Below are 16,020 nucleotides of genomic sequence, written 5' to 3' on the forward strand. Positions count from 1 at the left end.
TTTGGCTGCGACACCTGCGCCATCAGCGGACTTTGGATCACGCGATCACTTCACCTGCGCTCCCTTGGCACCCTCCACCCACCTCTTCACTCCCAATATCTTGCGGAACAGCACTCCCCCCCTCCCCCTCCCCCTCTCCTCTTCTTTACCACTCCCTAATACACACAGTGCTCCCCCTTGAAGGCCACACCGCACCATGGCCTTCTCGTCGCTCGCGGACGAGCTCAACCTCGACTCGGGGTTTCCCATGTCCCCCTCTGGACCTGGACTAAGCCTAGCCGACGAATTTGGGGATATGGGTGGCGGTGAGTCTCGATATACCTCAGCCAAGTTGCTGACTGTAGGAACACTAGCCGACGAGCTGGTCGACGACCTCGCACTGGCAGACTACGCCGAGCTCGAGCCAGGCCCGCTCGGGCTTGACAGCAGGCTTGACAGCGGGCTCGACACCTTCACCGGTTCTGACAAGTACGGCTCTCTAGGGCGCTCGCCGCGTCGTCCAGCCCGTGGCGGAGCACGTACACCAGGCCCGAGCGTCCGTGTATCGCGGCGGCACGAGAGCGAGAGTAATGACCAACTCGACCTCTCGCCACTTCTTGCAGCGCAGGCCGCCGGACAACGCATGCTCTCCCGCCTACAGACGCTCGATGGCCCATCGCCCACTCATCGAGTACCTCTGGAGGAACGGCTGGCGGGCTTCGTGTCCCGCATGGGCGCTGCCGAGCGGGTGCGCGACGAGCAGACGCGTGAGGTGGCTGCCCTTGTTCGAGACCTTGAGGGATTACAAGGCGTGGTGGCGGAAGAGGACGTCGCGTACGTCGACATGCTAATGGATCACGAGTCGCCACGCGCGCGTAGGAGACCACCACCATTACAATTTGAGAGTGATGATGAAAGTCACCAACGCCCATACCAACGTTCGCCCCTCTCGCCGCTCGATCACAACTCGTCCTCGCCTCACGCGTGGAACGAGCCGCTGTCACCATTACACCGCCGGCCCAGCTCCCCCGTCTCGCCGCTACACCGGCGGCCTAGCTCGCCTCTTTCACCCCTCTCGCCTTCGTTTCCGAACGGCACACATGTACATGCCCATTCTCAGGCTCAGGCTTGCCTAGCGTCGCACCGCTCGGCTCTGGCGGCAGCGACGGCCGAGCTCGGTTCGGCGACGGGCGACGCAGCCGACGCACTGAACAAACTCGCCGGCGCGTCAACTACCGCCATACAGGCCAGCGCAGGGGCCGGCGAGACGAGTCGCCAGCTCCGCAAGTTGCGCGTAGGCGTTGCGAGCCTCCGCCAGGGCATCGAGGCCGAGGAGACGGCACAGCGCGGCATCGACGCGTGGGAGGCCGCCCTGGTATCCGGCACTGCGCCCGACGTGCGAAGCGTGCTTGCCGGCCTGATGGCTGGGTTCGAGGAGCGGCTGGGCGAAATGGCCCGCGCACACGAGGGGTTGCGAATGAGAGCGCGCGCGTGATAGTCAATCAATGTAACATAGTGCATCTCTAGATCAAAATCGCATCAAAGGTCCATCATACAACTAGCGCGGCCCCATCGGCCCCCCCGTGTCAATGCTCAGGCTTGGCACGCTTTTGCGCGGACCCATGGGCCTTCTAGGCCCTGCTGGCGGAGTTGGCCGCTGTGGCGCACCAATGTCGCCGTCGCCGTCGCTCTCGTGACCGGAATAGATTTCTTCCGGCTCGGCGACGAGGGCCGCACGTTCCTCGCGTTCCGTCGCTTCGTCACCCCGGATATGCGGGTAATCTCTGACCCCGCGGTGTGGTCCCCCACGCACCTGGTCGTCGGTGGGACTGGTGCCCGTCATGCCCTTTAGTAGCTGGGAGAATGACGTCTTGCGCTCAGCCTGGTGGTGGATTGGGGAGAGGTATCCTTCGGCATAAGGGTCCACATACGGGTCCCGCTTCTCTGTCGTCGATACGACTCCCTCCTGCACGATCGGGAGGGAGAACGCCGAGCCAGAACTGGACGCCGTGATACCGCTCGACTGGCGGGTCGAGTGGAACGCGTCGCTGTGTCCCGTCCCCCTTTGCCCGCCTTCCGTGTATGCGTACTGGTGCACCGTGTCCTCTGCGCCAAACTTGAGTGTGCTCGTTCGTCCCGTGGTTTGCGGAGACATGGCGATCTCCTCATCTGGCATCGGGTTATCGCTGAGCTGGTAGCGCGGCAGATGGGCCAGTCCGGCAGTGTTATGTCGAGGTGCACCGAAGCCGCCCGCCGACGCGTTGCTCATCCGCCTACTGACGGAACGGGCGCGGATGATACTTCCCACTGCCCCGAAGCCACCACGTAACGCGTCCATCCCCGGCTCCTCCATTGCTCGCACGTCGCCCTTCTCCTCGGCCTCGGTGCCGTGTTTCGAGGCTGCGAGGAGCATTGTCGTTCGCCGATCCAGACCGCTCAGCTGCTTAGGATCCACCTTTGACATTTGGAGGAGCGTGATCCCGAAACACGTCACCAGGAACGCGAGGACCATTGTCACGAGGTCCAGAGCTGGTGCCTTGAGACCTTTGTAGAGGATGAACGAGGTGACCATTGTCGCGCTGGTAAAGTAACAGAAGTAGACGGGCACGACCATGGACGTGTTGAACAGTTCGAGTGCCTTATTTAGGTAATTGATTCTGCTGTCAGCTCATGCCCATGCGGGGGAGCTTACTCAATCAGTAGCGTGATGACCACGAAGAAGAGGAGGAACCAGAAGAACCAGTTCTTGACCTGGTTGTCACCTTGGATCGAGGTGATGATGGCCGAGCCGAGGCCCTGCGTGCACGAGACGGAGATGCCGCCAATGAGCGAGCATACCGAGATGTAGGGCATCATGTTCGTTTTGCCCCAGCGCGGCGCGACGTAGAACACGACTACGAGAGAGGCGGCAATACACAGGCCGGCCCATACGAGGAACCCTGGCGAGATGAACAAATGCTTGAACTCGTTGATTGTGCGTACGCTCTGCTCTTGTGGCGCGTTGAGTGCGAGGATGATCGAGCCGAGGATACACAATATGCACCCGATCCAGCCCTGTGTGTGAGCTGGTACAGGGGTATTGTGAGCTTACGAAGAACGTGAGTGTTTCCTTGAGGAAGAAGTGGGAGAGGACGGCCGCAACGACGACTGAGACGGAACCAAGGGGCGTGACGAGAATGGCAACTGTGAATGCGTAGGCCACAAAGTTGAGAATCTGTCGTCAGCCACACACTCTGGAGAAGCACAGCGCATTGCAGGGCACACTACTCACCTCGCCAATGACCATCATAGTCATGCCCGTCCACCACAGTGGGCTCTTGAGGTACGCGTGTCCCTCGCCAACCTCGTTCCCTGCTTTTGCGGTTGACTTGATCAGTCCCTTCTTCTTGACGACGAACCTAGAGTAAGCTGTGCGCCCCTTCTTACACCCACGAAGAGCCAATGAACAAGCCGGACCCGACGGCGAGACACACGCCGATAATCTTGAACGAAGGGTTCGAGCCGACGTTCAATCCGTGCCCGGAACTGGAGGCTGCGGCGGCGCTCTCCGTCGGTGAGGCGGTGGGATCAGCGCGCGCAGCGAGCCACGCCGCTGCTTTCATGGCCTCCATAATGGAGGTATGTGTGTGTGTTATATGTGGCTGGTGCTAGTGTAGGATGGTAAGATGTGGGTGTGGAATTGTTTGTGTCGTCTGATGGCGGCGAGGGCCGGGCCGAAACCTGACGAGACAATTGCTTGGCAGAGGTCGTGGTCAGGACCAATTTGGGCCACGCTTAAAGTCCGAGTGCAAGTTGGTGATGTGGGCGATTGTGATGGTGATGGTGAATGGTTGAGGGCCGTCAAGGCGATGTATATGTAGTTGTGAAGATGTCAAAGCTCGTCTACAGGAATAGATATGGTGAACAAGGTAGAGGGATGTGGTGGATGACAGGATAACCAGAGAGTAAAGGATGAACACGAGGAGGCAGTGCGTCGTTTCTTGCTCGGTTACAGCTGTGTAGCATGTGTAGTTTGAGTACAGTAATGACACAATACAATTATTATATAAATGGGCTATTACATTGCACTGCATTGCATTTACAATCCACCGCAGTTTCTGGGGTTTCAAGGTCAAGAGTGTGGGTCAATTTCAGGGAAGTTCAATGAGTGTTACCCCTTTCACACCCAGCAATATGGCACCCTCAGGGCATGGGTCTTCGAATGATGCACAACCCCACAATCCCACGTGGCCCCAATTTAAGTCCCCGCGCACCTATCATATTTCTGATGTCAATCAAGTAGGCTTGCTGACGGTAGTCACGTGGTAAGTAGGCTTGTGAGCCCTGGTAGAGACGGTGACCGCATCCCGCGTTTTGACGCGTCGTTGATATTGCGTCACTACTAGCAGTACTAGCACGACTACTACTACTACTAGTAACCCTCGAATAACGCGGAGACCGCGAGACCGCAAGACTGTGAGACCTGCAGACCCGGGTGCGCCACGGTCAGGAATAACCGGGGCACATGTCCATTCCCTCCGTAACCTCTTTAGCTCTTAAGACGCCCCGCACTCTACACTCAGCACTCTTCTTATCTCCCATCACTTCACTTGTTTCTCTTCTCACCACATATACCACATACCCTACACTCACACTAATATGTCCGACCTTAAGGAGACTGGTTTCAAGTCTGGCGACATCTTTGCCGTAAGCTGCTATCACTGCTTAGCTGACATCAGGCCGTCGCCGCAGCGTTTGCGGGCCTGGACGACGCCGAGAAGCAGAAGCAGATTAAGAAGGTGCGTCTTGACTAGGGAACACCTTGCCATTGATGAAGAGGATGGACGAGCTCATACCAGACCAACGGCATCTTCCAGATCAACGTCGAGACCAGCGACAAGAAGTCCCAGACTTGGGTCATTGACCTCAAGCAGGACGGCACGGTCACCAAGGGTGCCGGCAAGAAGCCCGGTGAGTTTATTGGCTGAGTGGGCAGAAGGATGATGCTGACATCAGACGTGACTGTCAACCTCGGTGACGGTGGGTATTGGCAGAGATTGGCGTGGCGAGGCGTGGCGATGGGCGCAGAGGTACCAGTAGGGCACAGCTAACGTTAGACACTTTTGTCGCGCTCGCAGACGGCAAGCTCAACGCCCAGAAGGCGTTCATGACCGGCCAGCTCAAGGTCAAGGGCAACATTATGCTCGCGACCAAGCTCGACGGTGTGCTCAAGGCGTCCAAGGGCAAGCTCTAGGTGGCGTGGCGTGGACCAGCGTGCAACCGTCCAGTTGGCTGGCCTGCAGTTGTGTTGTGCAGGCGGGCGAATAAACGGGCAGCAGAGAGGAACAGGATAGCAGCACTTGTTGTACGAGATGCAGCGTGAGCGCAGCCAAGCATAAGTGTGAGCAGGGGAGTGAGCTCATTGAATGAATGATTAAGCACTCGGCGGAGAGGGTGACGGGCTGTCGACGCGGTCAGAGATACCAGAGATACCAGCGTGAGCGACGTGGCGGCGCGCGGGCATGAGAGCGCTGCCTAGTCTGCAGTCTGTGCGCTCGAGCCAAACAAGAACGAGGAGACGTACGTGTCGTGTCTTGGTGGCAGCAAGCGATGGACAACGCGTGGGAAGACGCAGGGATGTGCCTAGCGGAATGCGGTTGCCCGGGTCCCGGATAACCGGCTCATTCTACAAGATCAAGATGAGTATCAGATCGGCATCCCACTTACCCTGGATGTGGCAACTTGTGTATATTGAGCGATGACGTTTTGGGTCTTAACCGACCTCATCTCGCTTCTCACAGAGCTTATAAGCTGACACCGAGTTATTCCTTGTGGTCGTTGTACTCATCTCCACAGGCAACATGTCGCAGCAAGCGTGAGTTGCTTGTCTTCTCGGACGCCGGCAGATCAGCTCGTCGTCCACGCACACATCTCTTCTCATCCCCGCTTCCTTTCTCATCCCCTCCCTCCCTTTCACGGCCCTCCCTTCCACCCCCTCCCTACCTTCACCTCTCCTCTATCCCTCCCGACTCACACAAGTACCAACACCAACACCAACACCACTTCCACTTCCGCTCCTACCCAGACTTCCGGGCACGCCGCGTCGGACGGCCACGAGCACCACCACTCTCACGGACATGGCGGTGGCAACGTCAGTGGCGAGATTGCACCGGGTACAGGATCGCATCACCAGGGTCACCATCATCGCGAGGGCCCGCACCGTGGACACGAGGCCAAGTCGTAGCAGCAAGTGTAATCGAGTACGAGTAGCGTATGCACCTGTCTGAGAACCTGGCCATGCTGCTACTCTCGGCTCCTCCAGAGGGGAACCCCACTGAAAAAATCTTCTACATTCGTCTAGCGCGCTGCGCGTTTTACTGCGTCTACTTGCTACATCGACTTGGCCCGCGGCTTGGGCCTGCTCCCCTTCTGGAACGCCGTTGCGTCCTGCAGGCTACGTCCGAAGGGGTCCTCCTTCTTGACGGCGTAGATGCGCACAATCCAGTTCTCGGATGTAAATGCCTCCTCGATGACATTCAGGTCCTCGTGGGTCCCGTGCTTCGGGATGACCTGGTGGCGGACTCGGTCCTGCGCCGGGTGGCCGCCATACAGCTCCGGGAAGCTGTTGTCAGCGATCATATTCATATATACTGCCAGCAGCGCTCAAGCCAACTCACCGGTGGTAGCACATCTTGTACATGAGCGAGTTGCGCATTGTCGGCGACGCGCGGTCGTCCACCGCATACTCTCCCCGGGGCGTAAAGTAGTTGGGCTCGTGCACCTCGTCGGGCCACTCGCCTTGGGCGATGCGCACCATCCAGAGGAACTTGTTGATGTCGTCTCCAGAGTATCCCAGCAGGCCGCCAAAGATGACCAGGACGTAGTCGACGTCGTGCTTGCGCAGAATCGGGTATGCAATCTCCTCGGACGAGGCCATGGCCTTGCCGACGGTCGCAATGTGCGTGTTGTTCCACGTGTTGTTGTCGACAAGGGTGACGCGGTCGGCCATACCAGCAATCTGGTAGCCGTAGTCCCACCACGACGCAATGACCGTGTCCTTGTCCGTGTTCTGGCGGAGCCAGTAGTAGGCCTCGCGGAAGTCGTCGATGATGTTCTGCGAGCCGTCGTTGTTGCGCGACGACAGGACAACCGATGGCGACGAGTACGCCGTCGAGGTCACGTACGTGCAGTGGTGGACAAACATGAAGAGGAGGACGCCGATGGTGACGATCACCGAGAAGCGCGAGTCGAGGTGGAAGATGCCGCGCGACCGCTTGCCCGACAGCAGACCCGACAGCTCAAAGGTCTGAGCCTGCTGCTGTGCCTGGTTGGCTGCCTTCTTAGCTGCCTTCTTCGACTTGGGCGCCTCGTCCTCCTCCACAGCAGGGAGTACGGGGTCCATGAACGCCTGGAGGAGGCGCGAGAGTGCAATGGCGGCGGACACGCACACGACCAGAGTGAGGACGAGCATGAGGCGGACCATGACGCCGGAGAAGTAGGATGCGAAGAACGCGTAGACGATGACAAAGACGTGCTCGTCGCGGAGCTCCTTAAACATCCAGAAAAGACCGGCGGGGAAGAGCCAGATGAGCATCTGGAGGTCGAAGAAGTATGCGGGCCACGCGGTCGGCTGGTGCTCCGACACCGACGCGATAATGGGCATGTGGACCTTGGCGTAGCCAGTGTCCCAGAGCGAGTAAAAGCGGCCGGTCCAAGGGGCGATCCAGCCGGAGAAGGTAAGAGCAACGAGGACGACGAACGCGACAACGGCAACGAGGCCAACGAACGCACGGAGGAGTAGCTCAAACTGCTTGCCGGGAACAAGCTTGCGCACCGTCTCGACAAACGCGATTAGCTGGAGGAGACCGAAGATGCCGAGTGCTGCCATGCCTTCGGACGTGCGGATGGGCAGGAACTCGACAAACGGTACCTGCATCGACGCAACTGTGCCGAGAACGTACCAGCTCGTGTAGGCGACGTAGGCGCGGTTGTTGTAGCGGCCCATGAGGATGAGCACGAAGACGTGCAGGGGGATCATGTTGGTGATGAAGACGTAGCCACCCCAGGCAGCGACCATCCAGCCGTAGAAGAGAGCGCAGAGGGTGCCCCAGAGCGCCGAACCCGTCTTGAGCGCCTTGATCCAGAAGTAGAAAATGGCCATAAGCAAGAAGATGGCAATAGCCTCGTTGTCATACGAGCCAGCGACCGAACGCGAGATGTAGCCCGGCACGATGCCTATGAACGCCGCGGCGAGCAGGCCCGTCGAGGGCTCGGCCATCTCTGTTGTAAAACCGTACGTCGCAAGCGCAGTGAGACCCGAGAACGCCGGCGCGATCATCACGCACACATTGCGAATGTCGACTGGCATGTTGATCTTGTGAAGGAACGTCCAGATGAGGCCCGACGTAACCATCAGGCCGGGGTACACGGTGCCGCCAACGGTGCGGCCGAGGGGGTACCATGCTGTGGGGTCGAACCAGTTCCAGAACTCGTAGAAGCCCTCGTTGACGAGCACCTTGGTCGCGCGGCTGTTATCAGTTGGGTTATGCGAGCAGTAACGGACTAGTTGAACCAGGGGTCAAACTCGTGAATGACACTCTCGAACCGGATGACGGCGAAGAGGCGGCTCGCGACGGCGGCACCAGTGATGAACGCGAGAATCACAAAACGCAGCAGGCTCTGGGTGTTGTCGATAGTGTGAGCGGGAATGTTAGGGAGTGGCCAAGCGGTCTTGGGGTGGACAACGACCTCTGCGCTGGCTGTCGATCCGACGTGTGTTGGTGCAGGCGCCGCCTGCGCGGGTGGCGCTGCGGCGCTGGAGGCAGCCTTTTTTGAAGGCATGACTCCGTAAGTGTAAGGAGTGTGAGGCGTGAGGAGGGGGAGGGTGAGGGTGAGGGGGAGGGGGAGGTTAGAATGGAGGTGAACGAGTTGGGACGCGAGCGAGTGACTGCCATCCAGCTACAAGTGATCCTCCTGCCTGGCAAGCCGCCAGCGTGGAGACACGCGTGAGAGTATGGCACCCTGCACGCGTGGTTGACACATGGTTTCAAGTGTGTTGAGCAGTAGGCTGATTAGAATACTTTGTTAATGCAGGTGGTAATCTTCATCTGACTAAAGCGGGATCAAAAGTTTAGATTTCGGGATTGTTTGATTCTCTGGTGACGTCGATTGTAGACTTTTGTCCCTGAGAGGGGCTGACTCTGCCGGTCCGAGCGGCAGGCGTCGACTGGGGTGACGAGAAGACCGAAGGGCGCGGGAGGGCGCTGGTAGGTCATTAGGACCGAAGTGAGGGGGTTTGGGGAGCTGGGGACTGGGGGCTGAGGGCTGAGGCTGAGGGGAGGCGGCGTCCGAAGCAATCGACTGCATGGCCCGTAAACCTCGTCTAATCATCATCATCATCATCATCATCTTATATCCCATTAGATCATCCTCTCCCCCTACAAACAAGCTCCAACGCTCCAACGCTCGCGTCATTCATTTCCTTCCTCTATAGTTTTCACTGCAATCTACTCATTCCCTATCTCACATTGGCATCGTCAACAACGCTCCTTCATCCTCAAACCTCCTTCCACAGCTCCTCGTTGATCCACCCACTCCAAGTTCGATAGGCTTCCACTCGCCAGTCACCCATCTCGCCCCAAGCATACCCCGTCGAGATGGACCATCTCCGGCCAAGTCACGGAGCCCACCGGTCGTCCTCCGATCGCCTGCTTAGCAACTATCTGTGCGTCGTTTGTGTTTTGCCCGCTGACAACTCGCAGTGAGTCACAGAAGCTGTTTACGACCTCGCTTCTCGCATTACTCTCCCAGTCGCACTCTTCCACTTCCTCCCTCCTTGCCTATGTGACTTCCTCTCCAGGCGTGCTTCTCTCGGTTCGCCGCGCGGTCAGGCACTCGGCATTCGAGGGCCCGCTGTCCCCATCCATGCTCGAGAACCCAGAAGCACACATGCTGGGCGTAGAACATGAACCACCAACTCCCGGTTGGGCGGGTTACATCCGCGTCCTCGACGACTTCCGCAAAGACCTCAAGCAGATCCACCTGCTCGAGGAGGAGATGACGCGCGTCAAGCGGGACAAAGAGATCCTCGTCAGCCGCCTCATACGACAGACCAAGGCCAAACCGACAAAATCTGACCTCAAGGAGATGGCCAAGCACCTCAACGCCGACCAGCTGAGAGATCTCGAGACCATGTCGTCGCGCGTGTCCAGCATTTCGCTTTCGTCGGAGGTCACGGGCGTCACAACAGGACCGGGTGGCAAGGAGAGCCGCCGCGCAACCAAGCTCAAGGATGCGCAGGTCGAGCTGCTCGGGTGCGAGGAGCACCTGCGCGCCCTCGAGGTCAAGATCGAGGACGAGCGCAACAACGTCATGTACCGCGGGCTCGAGGAGCGCTTCCGCGCGATGGAGGTCGTGTCCCAGATGTGGCTCAGCCAAGCACGTCAGGGCCTCGAGGACCTCGAGAACCTCCCAGGGCGTTCAAACGGCGTCGCCAATGCCAACAACTTTGAGCTCGAGTCCAACGGCTCTCTTGCGCCCTCCCAATCTGCGTCACAGGTTGGCCATGACGAGTCGGGCCAGTCGCTTGGTCCCGTGGCCAACCTCTCCCCGAGACGACAGATGCAGCAGCGCCAGATGCAGCCGATGATAGGCCACGGAAGCATCACGTCGGTGCAGGAGGAGAACGAGGGCAGCTCAGACGACGAACACGGACAGGGCACGTTGGTCATGCACGAAAACGTCCGCCGACCGGTATCACAAGCGCAGCCCCCCGCACCCGCACTGCCGATGAAGGACTTCAACCCACCTGACAGGCGACGAGCGACGTCCGAGCTCGGCCAGCCCTCGCGGTACAGTCGCCAACAGTCACCTCCGTTACGTCGCGCCATATCTAGCGAAGTGATGCGCCCGCCATACCGCGCTGGTTCAGCCTCGTCATCGGAGCGTACTGTCACGAAGCGCAGGGGGTTCTTCGCATCGATAGCGAGGTTCTTCAAGGGCCCGAAGCACCACGAACATCACAATCGCCACGGGCGCCCCGCATCAGGTGGTACCTGGGGCAAGGACTCGCGCGCCGCACCGCAGTACGGTAGACGCGTGCGCTCCGATTCGAGCTCGGAGGACGAACCGGGCAACCTCGTCAGCGTATCAAATACGCTTAGAGGCACTGACAGCACCAGCTTCGCGGGCTGGAATGCAGCCGACGTCGGCAAAGTGCCCGTGAAGCGGTCGCAGTCGTCAGCGTCGGCGAAGCGGGGGTCAGGCGTCACCACTCCGCGTGCCCGCCCAGCGTCGGCTGCGCCGCATTCCACGCCCCGTGCAGCTGCGGCGTCAAAGCCCCGCCCAGCGTCGGCTGCGCCGCATTCCACGCCCCGTGCGGCTGCGGCGTCAAAGCCCCGCCCGCGCCCTGCTTCGGCTGCGGGTCGGGCGCAGACCACGGCTCCGACTGTCGTGACCATCACCCGGTCCAACACCGCCAAGTCGGCGCCAGACGCGAGCAAACGCGCTTCCACCATGTCTACGCGTTCCCGCTCGTCGCACCCCGGACAGTCCCTCATGTCCATCGTCGATGCCCAGCCTCCCGCAATGCCCGACGTGCCGAAGGCACCGCAGTCGCAGCAGGGGCCGATTCCGCTCGTTAGGGCGCCCGGCTCGTCCCTCGCGCCCGGCCTCGTTCTCCCCACACAGGTGATGCATCAGCCGCGGCAGAGTCTGCAACACCGCGTAGCGGACGACGAGCTCGGACCCAACGACTCAATCTCCCGCGTCAACTCGACGAAGAAGAAGCCTGCGCGGGATTCCAAGCCGTTACGGCGCAGCAAGTCCCTGACAGACAAGAAGGATAAGACGGAGAAGATCGGGGTGTCAGAGAAGCAGCCCAGACGGTCAATCTCGCCCCTCCCGCCATCCAAGCTGCGCTCGCCACCGCTGAAGAGCGCGCTTCGGCCGAGCTCTCCGTCGTCCTACCCCTCGCAGCCACTTGGTCCTGCGCCTCAGATTACGACACTGTACGATGTGCACGCGCCTGGTCCTGTGCAGCTTCCTCCTGACCCGGAGCCTGAGCCGGCACCATCGGTCCACAGCGGCAAGAGAAGGCTCTCTGCAGAGGAGGTTTCGATCTACGAGTCGGCGAACGAGGACGCGGCGACGCCGCGTGCATCGATGACACTGGACGACAGCAGCGATGACGAGAGCGTAGACGCATCTGCATTCCAGATCATTAACAATGAGCACAAGGCGCCCGAGGACAAGGCGGGCCCGAACGCTTCCCTCACGGCCCTCCCCGACGACGGGTTGCAGCGACGCAAGAGCGTGAGATTAGAGGTGCCTGAAGAGAACGTCGCCGAGTACTACAAGGCCGAGGCGGCGCGTGAGGAGGAGGAGCGCCGTGTGGGGCACGAGCGCGAGATGGATTTGGAGCGCGCGCGGATGTACATGGCGGCGGCCAACGACTCGGACGACTCGCTCCCAACCCAGCGCAGCAGTAACTGGGACTCGCGGATTGGGCGTGTGCGGGATGACACGAGCGAGGAGGACGACGACGACCCGCGATACGTCAAGGCGCGCCGGAGCCTGATGTCGCAGACGGGCGACTTTAGCAAGAAGAAGAAGAAGCGCTTTAGCAGCAAGAGTATGGGGAGTAAGCCGAGTGTGCGGGACGGCAAGAGCTGGCGCCCGTAATGTCCCATGTCCCTAATGTCATTATACATGTAGAGTAATAATAGTGCATGCAGGCTCGCAGGAGGCGGTAGACCAAGACGGACAAAGCCAAGTAGTGCACATGGGCTTTGCCAACCTTTTGACTCCGCATCCATCGGAACAATCACAGAACGGGGCAATCATCATCACTACACCATTGTCCTTTGCCACGATCGCATCCCAGTTGTCGGCGTGGCACGACCCTCCCACAGCACACACTGAAACGGACGAACCGCCGCCCCGCGCGGGCTTGTGCTTACATTCTGACCGGACAATGGCTCCTCACGCCGTCTCGACTGACTCATTGTGGCCTTGATCACTGATCTACAGTCATGCTTTCCGTCTTGCATCTTCCTCTTCCTCTTGTTCACGACAGAACCCAGTCGACAGAACGACTGGGAACCATCACTCGTACAACAGGGGTCAGCGGGGGTCAGCGAGGCTCAGCCTTGCCTATTCCCTCTTAACTCGTTATTCTACCTTGGCCACTGTCCCGTCTTGAACCCGTCCTCCCCCACCTCCTTTGCCTCCCCGACCACCTACACCTACCACTCATCCCCCCCCCCCCCCCCCACCATGACACCGAGACGCTTCAACCCGTTCACGCGCGCGCCCACCATCTCAGCCCCCACCGAGGCAGTCCAAGTCGCGCACCGCGTCGCGGACGCCATGTTCTCCCCGCCCGCGATCCGGAGCCACCATGCCAGCGTAGTGCCATTGTCTCCAACCCCACCACAGGACCACATGCTACCCTCAGACTCGTCTATGACCCAACCGTCCGACTTTGCTCCGCCTAAACACGTACCTTGCCACATACCACCACCTAAACACGTACCTTGCCACTTAGCACCACCCCGCCCACACGTACCTTGCCACATACCACCACCCCGCCCACACGCACCTTGCCTCCTACCACCACCCCGCCCACACGCATCCCGCCCAACCACCCACCGCAAGCCCGTTCCATACGACGATCTCGAGATCCTCCGCGATAGCCAGTACTCGTCCGAGTGCTCGGATATCGGCTCGCCGTCCGCATATGAGCCGAGTGCGGAGGAGGTGGCGCAGTTTGCCGTGCTGGCGCGTGCGAGTATCGTGTCGGACCGCCGGTCGGTCGAGTCGGACGACGCGAAACATACCGTGCTGGACAAGGGTAAGGGCCGAGCGGTCGACGAGCATGGTCACGATCACGAGCGCGACCACGATCACGATCACGATCACGATCACGGCTCCCGACACGTGGGCGCGTACGCTGTCAACATTGATGAATGGAGGTGTGCGCCCCTCTCGCCTGGACTTGAGAACACGAGGGCGAGACGCGACAACCTCTCTGTGCCTGTTGTGCCATTCCACTCTGGGCATGTGGCATATGGGTCGTATCCCATCAACATTGACCAGTGGGCCGCACCTCTCTCGCCCGATCCGAGTGCCAGTCGCGACAGCTTTGGCTCTCCCTCGCACCAGGCCTCGTCGTCAACCTCACCCCCCGAGAGCTTCACCATCACATCCGGCTTTGGCGCACACTGCAGTGACACAAACTTGCCCTTGCCCGGTTCGATATCTCGTTCCGACTCAAGTACAGGGCCACCACGAACGACTCCACGCCGAGCCCCTCCGCCGCCGCTCAAGCTCGCGAAGAGCAACAGCTCGCTTGGACGCGAATCCACGCCTAGCATTACCTCACGACGTAACTCGGACGACTCGCTTGGCGTCGTGATTGAAGCGCATAGGCCCAAGCACGCGGGGCCTGTTTGGAACGACAAACACTCGGACTCGGCGTGGGACAGGGACGGGGACGCAGAAAAGAGACCCGAGATGCACAATGTCGCACTCACCCCGTTTGCGAGGGAGGCATCGTACTCGACTACGGGACGCAAGTCGGGCCTTGTGGGCATCCTCAAGACCAAGCGGGCGAGTAAGTGCGAGCCCAAGAGGGTCCGTCTTGCTTCGCCAAAGGCGAGCGCTTGGGAAAAAACCATTCTCGCACAGCAAGCACAGTCGCCAGGCAGGTTCGAGTACAACGTCGGAAGGTACCAGGAGCCCAAGGCGCGACGGAGCTGTCGCAGCCGCATCCGGCCAAGCGTGGGTTGGCAGTTGAGCTTGCTAACAATAGTGGATTGTGGGTTTGGTGCTGCTGAGCATCATCATTGTCGTCATTGTCGTCCCGTTCAAGCTCAAGAGGAAGGAGGAGCCGCCACCGAGCATAATAGCCCCGTCTCCAGTCGCGCCGGAAAACTTCACAGGCGACGTCAGCGAATGTCTCCTCCCCTTCCTGATGGCGGTGAACAGCATTGGTCCTCTGTATCCCTGCGGAGCGTGTCGAACCCTCTTGGCCAACCACACGAACGACTTTCTCAACGACATGAACACGACGTACACGGGTATCGGTGCGGTGAGGCAGTACTGTGCGCTGATGGACGTGTTCTTCGACTCGAGCGTGTCCAGCCTTCACCAAGGCAAGTGGGGTGCGGACATGGAACCGTGTGGCGGATGGCAAGGCATCCAATGCGACGCTCGCAAACGCATCACCACTCTCGAACTGGTTTATCCCGGCGTACCGGCACGACTCCCCGCATCCTTCCAAGACCTAGTATCGCTTCAGACCTTCCGGGTCGTTGGCGACGGACAACGACCACAAGGTTTCCTCCCACCCAACATTGCCGTATTGCCAAACATGACCACCTTGGACCTCCAATACACTGGGCTAGGAGGAACGGTGACGAATGTTTCGGCGTCGATGCGCAACCTAACAATGGTGTCTAATCCGGCCCTCAAGCCGCCGATGAACTTGAGCTCCATCCCGCTCGACGCGCTTGTCCTAGCCGACCAGAACCTCACCTCCCTCCCCTCCCTCCCGTCCTCTCTCCGGGTCTTGGACCTCAGCCACAACTCTCTCAACGTAAGTCTTAGCCCGCTCATGGCCCTACCCTACCTCAACACCTTGTATCTCCAACACAACGACTTGGAGCGATTCATACCGCCGCCCGGAGCGCCGATCGAGGTCCTCAGCCTGGCTGGTAACCCCCGCCTCGTGGGGGGACTTTGGAGTGCAACGTGTAGAGGATTGCGGGCATGCGATGCGCGCGGGACAGCGATGGGCAGGAACTGCACGACGTGTTACTATGAAGAATGAATAGCTATAACGATAGATACGACGACATGAATACATATACGCGGGATACCGGCCGAGACGCTGTTGTCCAGGCCCATAGCGCGCGTCACGATGCTAATGTAGGTTGGGCAGTTACGTCATATATGCGACGTCACTTTGAAACTAAGTGGTGTCGTCGGGCCCGATCAAATGGCGTGGAGAATGTGGGGCGGCCGATGCGGCTTGATCGGAAAAGACCGTCGGCCTTCACT

The 16,020-nt window shown here is 59.8% G+C and overlaps 7 protein-coding genes across 7 annotated transcripts; 5 read left to right on the forward strand and 2 right to left on the reverse strand.

Annotated features, from left to right (window-relative positions):
* Window positions 1–196: 196 nt before the first annotated feature.
* Window positions 197–1,474, forward strand: CcaverHIS019_0411370 (uncharacterized protein; the record flags this gene model as incomplete). The annotated part of the gene is made up of 2 exons (XM_060601050.1): window positions 197–305; window positions 345–1,474. 2 exons carry the CDS (start codon window positions 197–199, stop codon window positions 1,472–1,474), a joined length of 1,239 nt encoding a protein of 412 aa, XP_060457582.1.
* A 63-nt stretch (window positions 1,475–1,537) lies between these two features.
* On the reverse strand, window positions 1,538–3,590 carry CcaverHIS019_0411380 (uncharacterized protein; the record flags this gene model as incomplete). The annotated part of the gene is made up of 5 exons (XM_060601051.1): window positions 1,538–2,636; window positions 2,672–3,033; window positions 3,071–3,193; window positions 3,251–3,377; window positions 3,412–3,590. The coding sequence occupies 5 exons, from the start codon at window positions 3,588–3,590 to the stop codon at window positions 1,538–1,540; spliced, it is 1,890 nt and encodes a 629-aa protein (XP_060457583.1).
* Window positions 3,591–4,617: 1,027 nt separating this feature from the next.
* CcaverHIS019_0411390 (uncharacterized protein) lies at window positions 4,618–5,212 on the forward strand (the record flags this gene model as incomplete). Its single annotated transcript, XM_060601052.1, has 5 exons — window positions 4,618–4,665; window positions 4,698–4,757; window positions 4,818–4,929; window positions 4,975–4,998; window positions 5,076–5,212. The coding sequence occupies 5 exons, from the start codon at window positions 4,618–4,620 to the stop codon at window positions 5,210–5,212; spliced, it is 381 nt and encodes a 126-aa protein (XP_060457584.1).
* Window positions 5,213–5,819: 607 nt separating this feature from the next.
* On the forward strand, window positions 5,820–6,202 carry CcaverHIS019_0411400 (uncharacterized protein; the record flags this gene model as incomplete). Its single annotated transcript, XM_060601053.1, has 2 exons — window positions 5,820–5,833; window positions 5,998–6,202. The coding sequence occupies 2 exons, from the start codon at window positions 5,820–5,822 to the stop codon at window positions 6,200–6,202; spliced, it is 219 nt and encodes a 72-aa protein (XP_060457585.1).
* A 146-nt stretch (window positions 6,203–6,348) lies between these two features.
* Window positions 6,349–8,799, reverse strand: STT3 (uncharacterized protein; the record flags this gene model as incomplete). Its single annotated transcript, XM_060601054.1, has 3 exons — window positions 6,349–6,580; window positions 6,636–8,486; window positions 8,522–8,799. 3 exons carry the CDS (start codon window positions 8,797–8,799, stop codon window positions 6,349–6,351), a joined length of 2,361 nt encoding a protein of 786 aa, XP_060457586.1.
* Window positions 8,800–9,614: 815 nt separating this feature from the next.
* CcaverHIS019_0411420 (uncharacterized protein) lies at window positions 9,615–12,639 on the forward strand (the record flags this gene model as incomplete). The annotated part of the gene is made up of 2 exons (XM_060601055.1): window positions 9,615–9,682; window positions 9,720–12,639. 2 exons carry the CDS (start codon window positions 9,615–9,617, stop codon window positions 12,637–12,639), a joined length of 2,988 nt encoding a protein of 995 aa, XP_060457587.1.
* Window positions 12,640–13,233: 594 nt separating this feature from the next.
* On the forward strand, window positions 13,234–15,790 carry CcaverHIS019_0411430 (uncharacterized protein; the record flags this gene model as incomplete). The annotated part of the gene is made up of 3 exons (XM_060601057.1): window positions 13,234–13,458; window positions 13,615–14,739; window positions 14,771–15,790. The coding sequence occupies 3 exons, from the start codon at window positions 13,234–13,236 to the stop codon at window positions 15,788–15,790; spliced, it is 2,370 nt and encodes a 789-aa protein (XP_060457588.1).
* Between the last annotated feature and the right edge of the window lie 230 nt (window positions 15,791–16,020).

Source organism: Cutaneotrichosporon cavernicola (genome assembly GCF_030864355.1).
Source record: "Cutaneotrichosporon cavernicola HIS019 DNA, chromosome: 4".
In the NCBI taxonomy this organism is placed as follows: domain Eukaryota; kingdom Fungi; phylum Basidiomycota; class Tremellomycetes; order Trichosporonales; family Trichosporonaceae; genus Cutaneotrichosporon; species Cutaneotrichosporon cavernicola.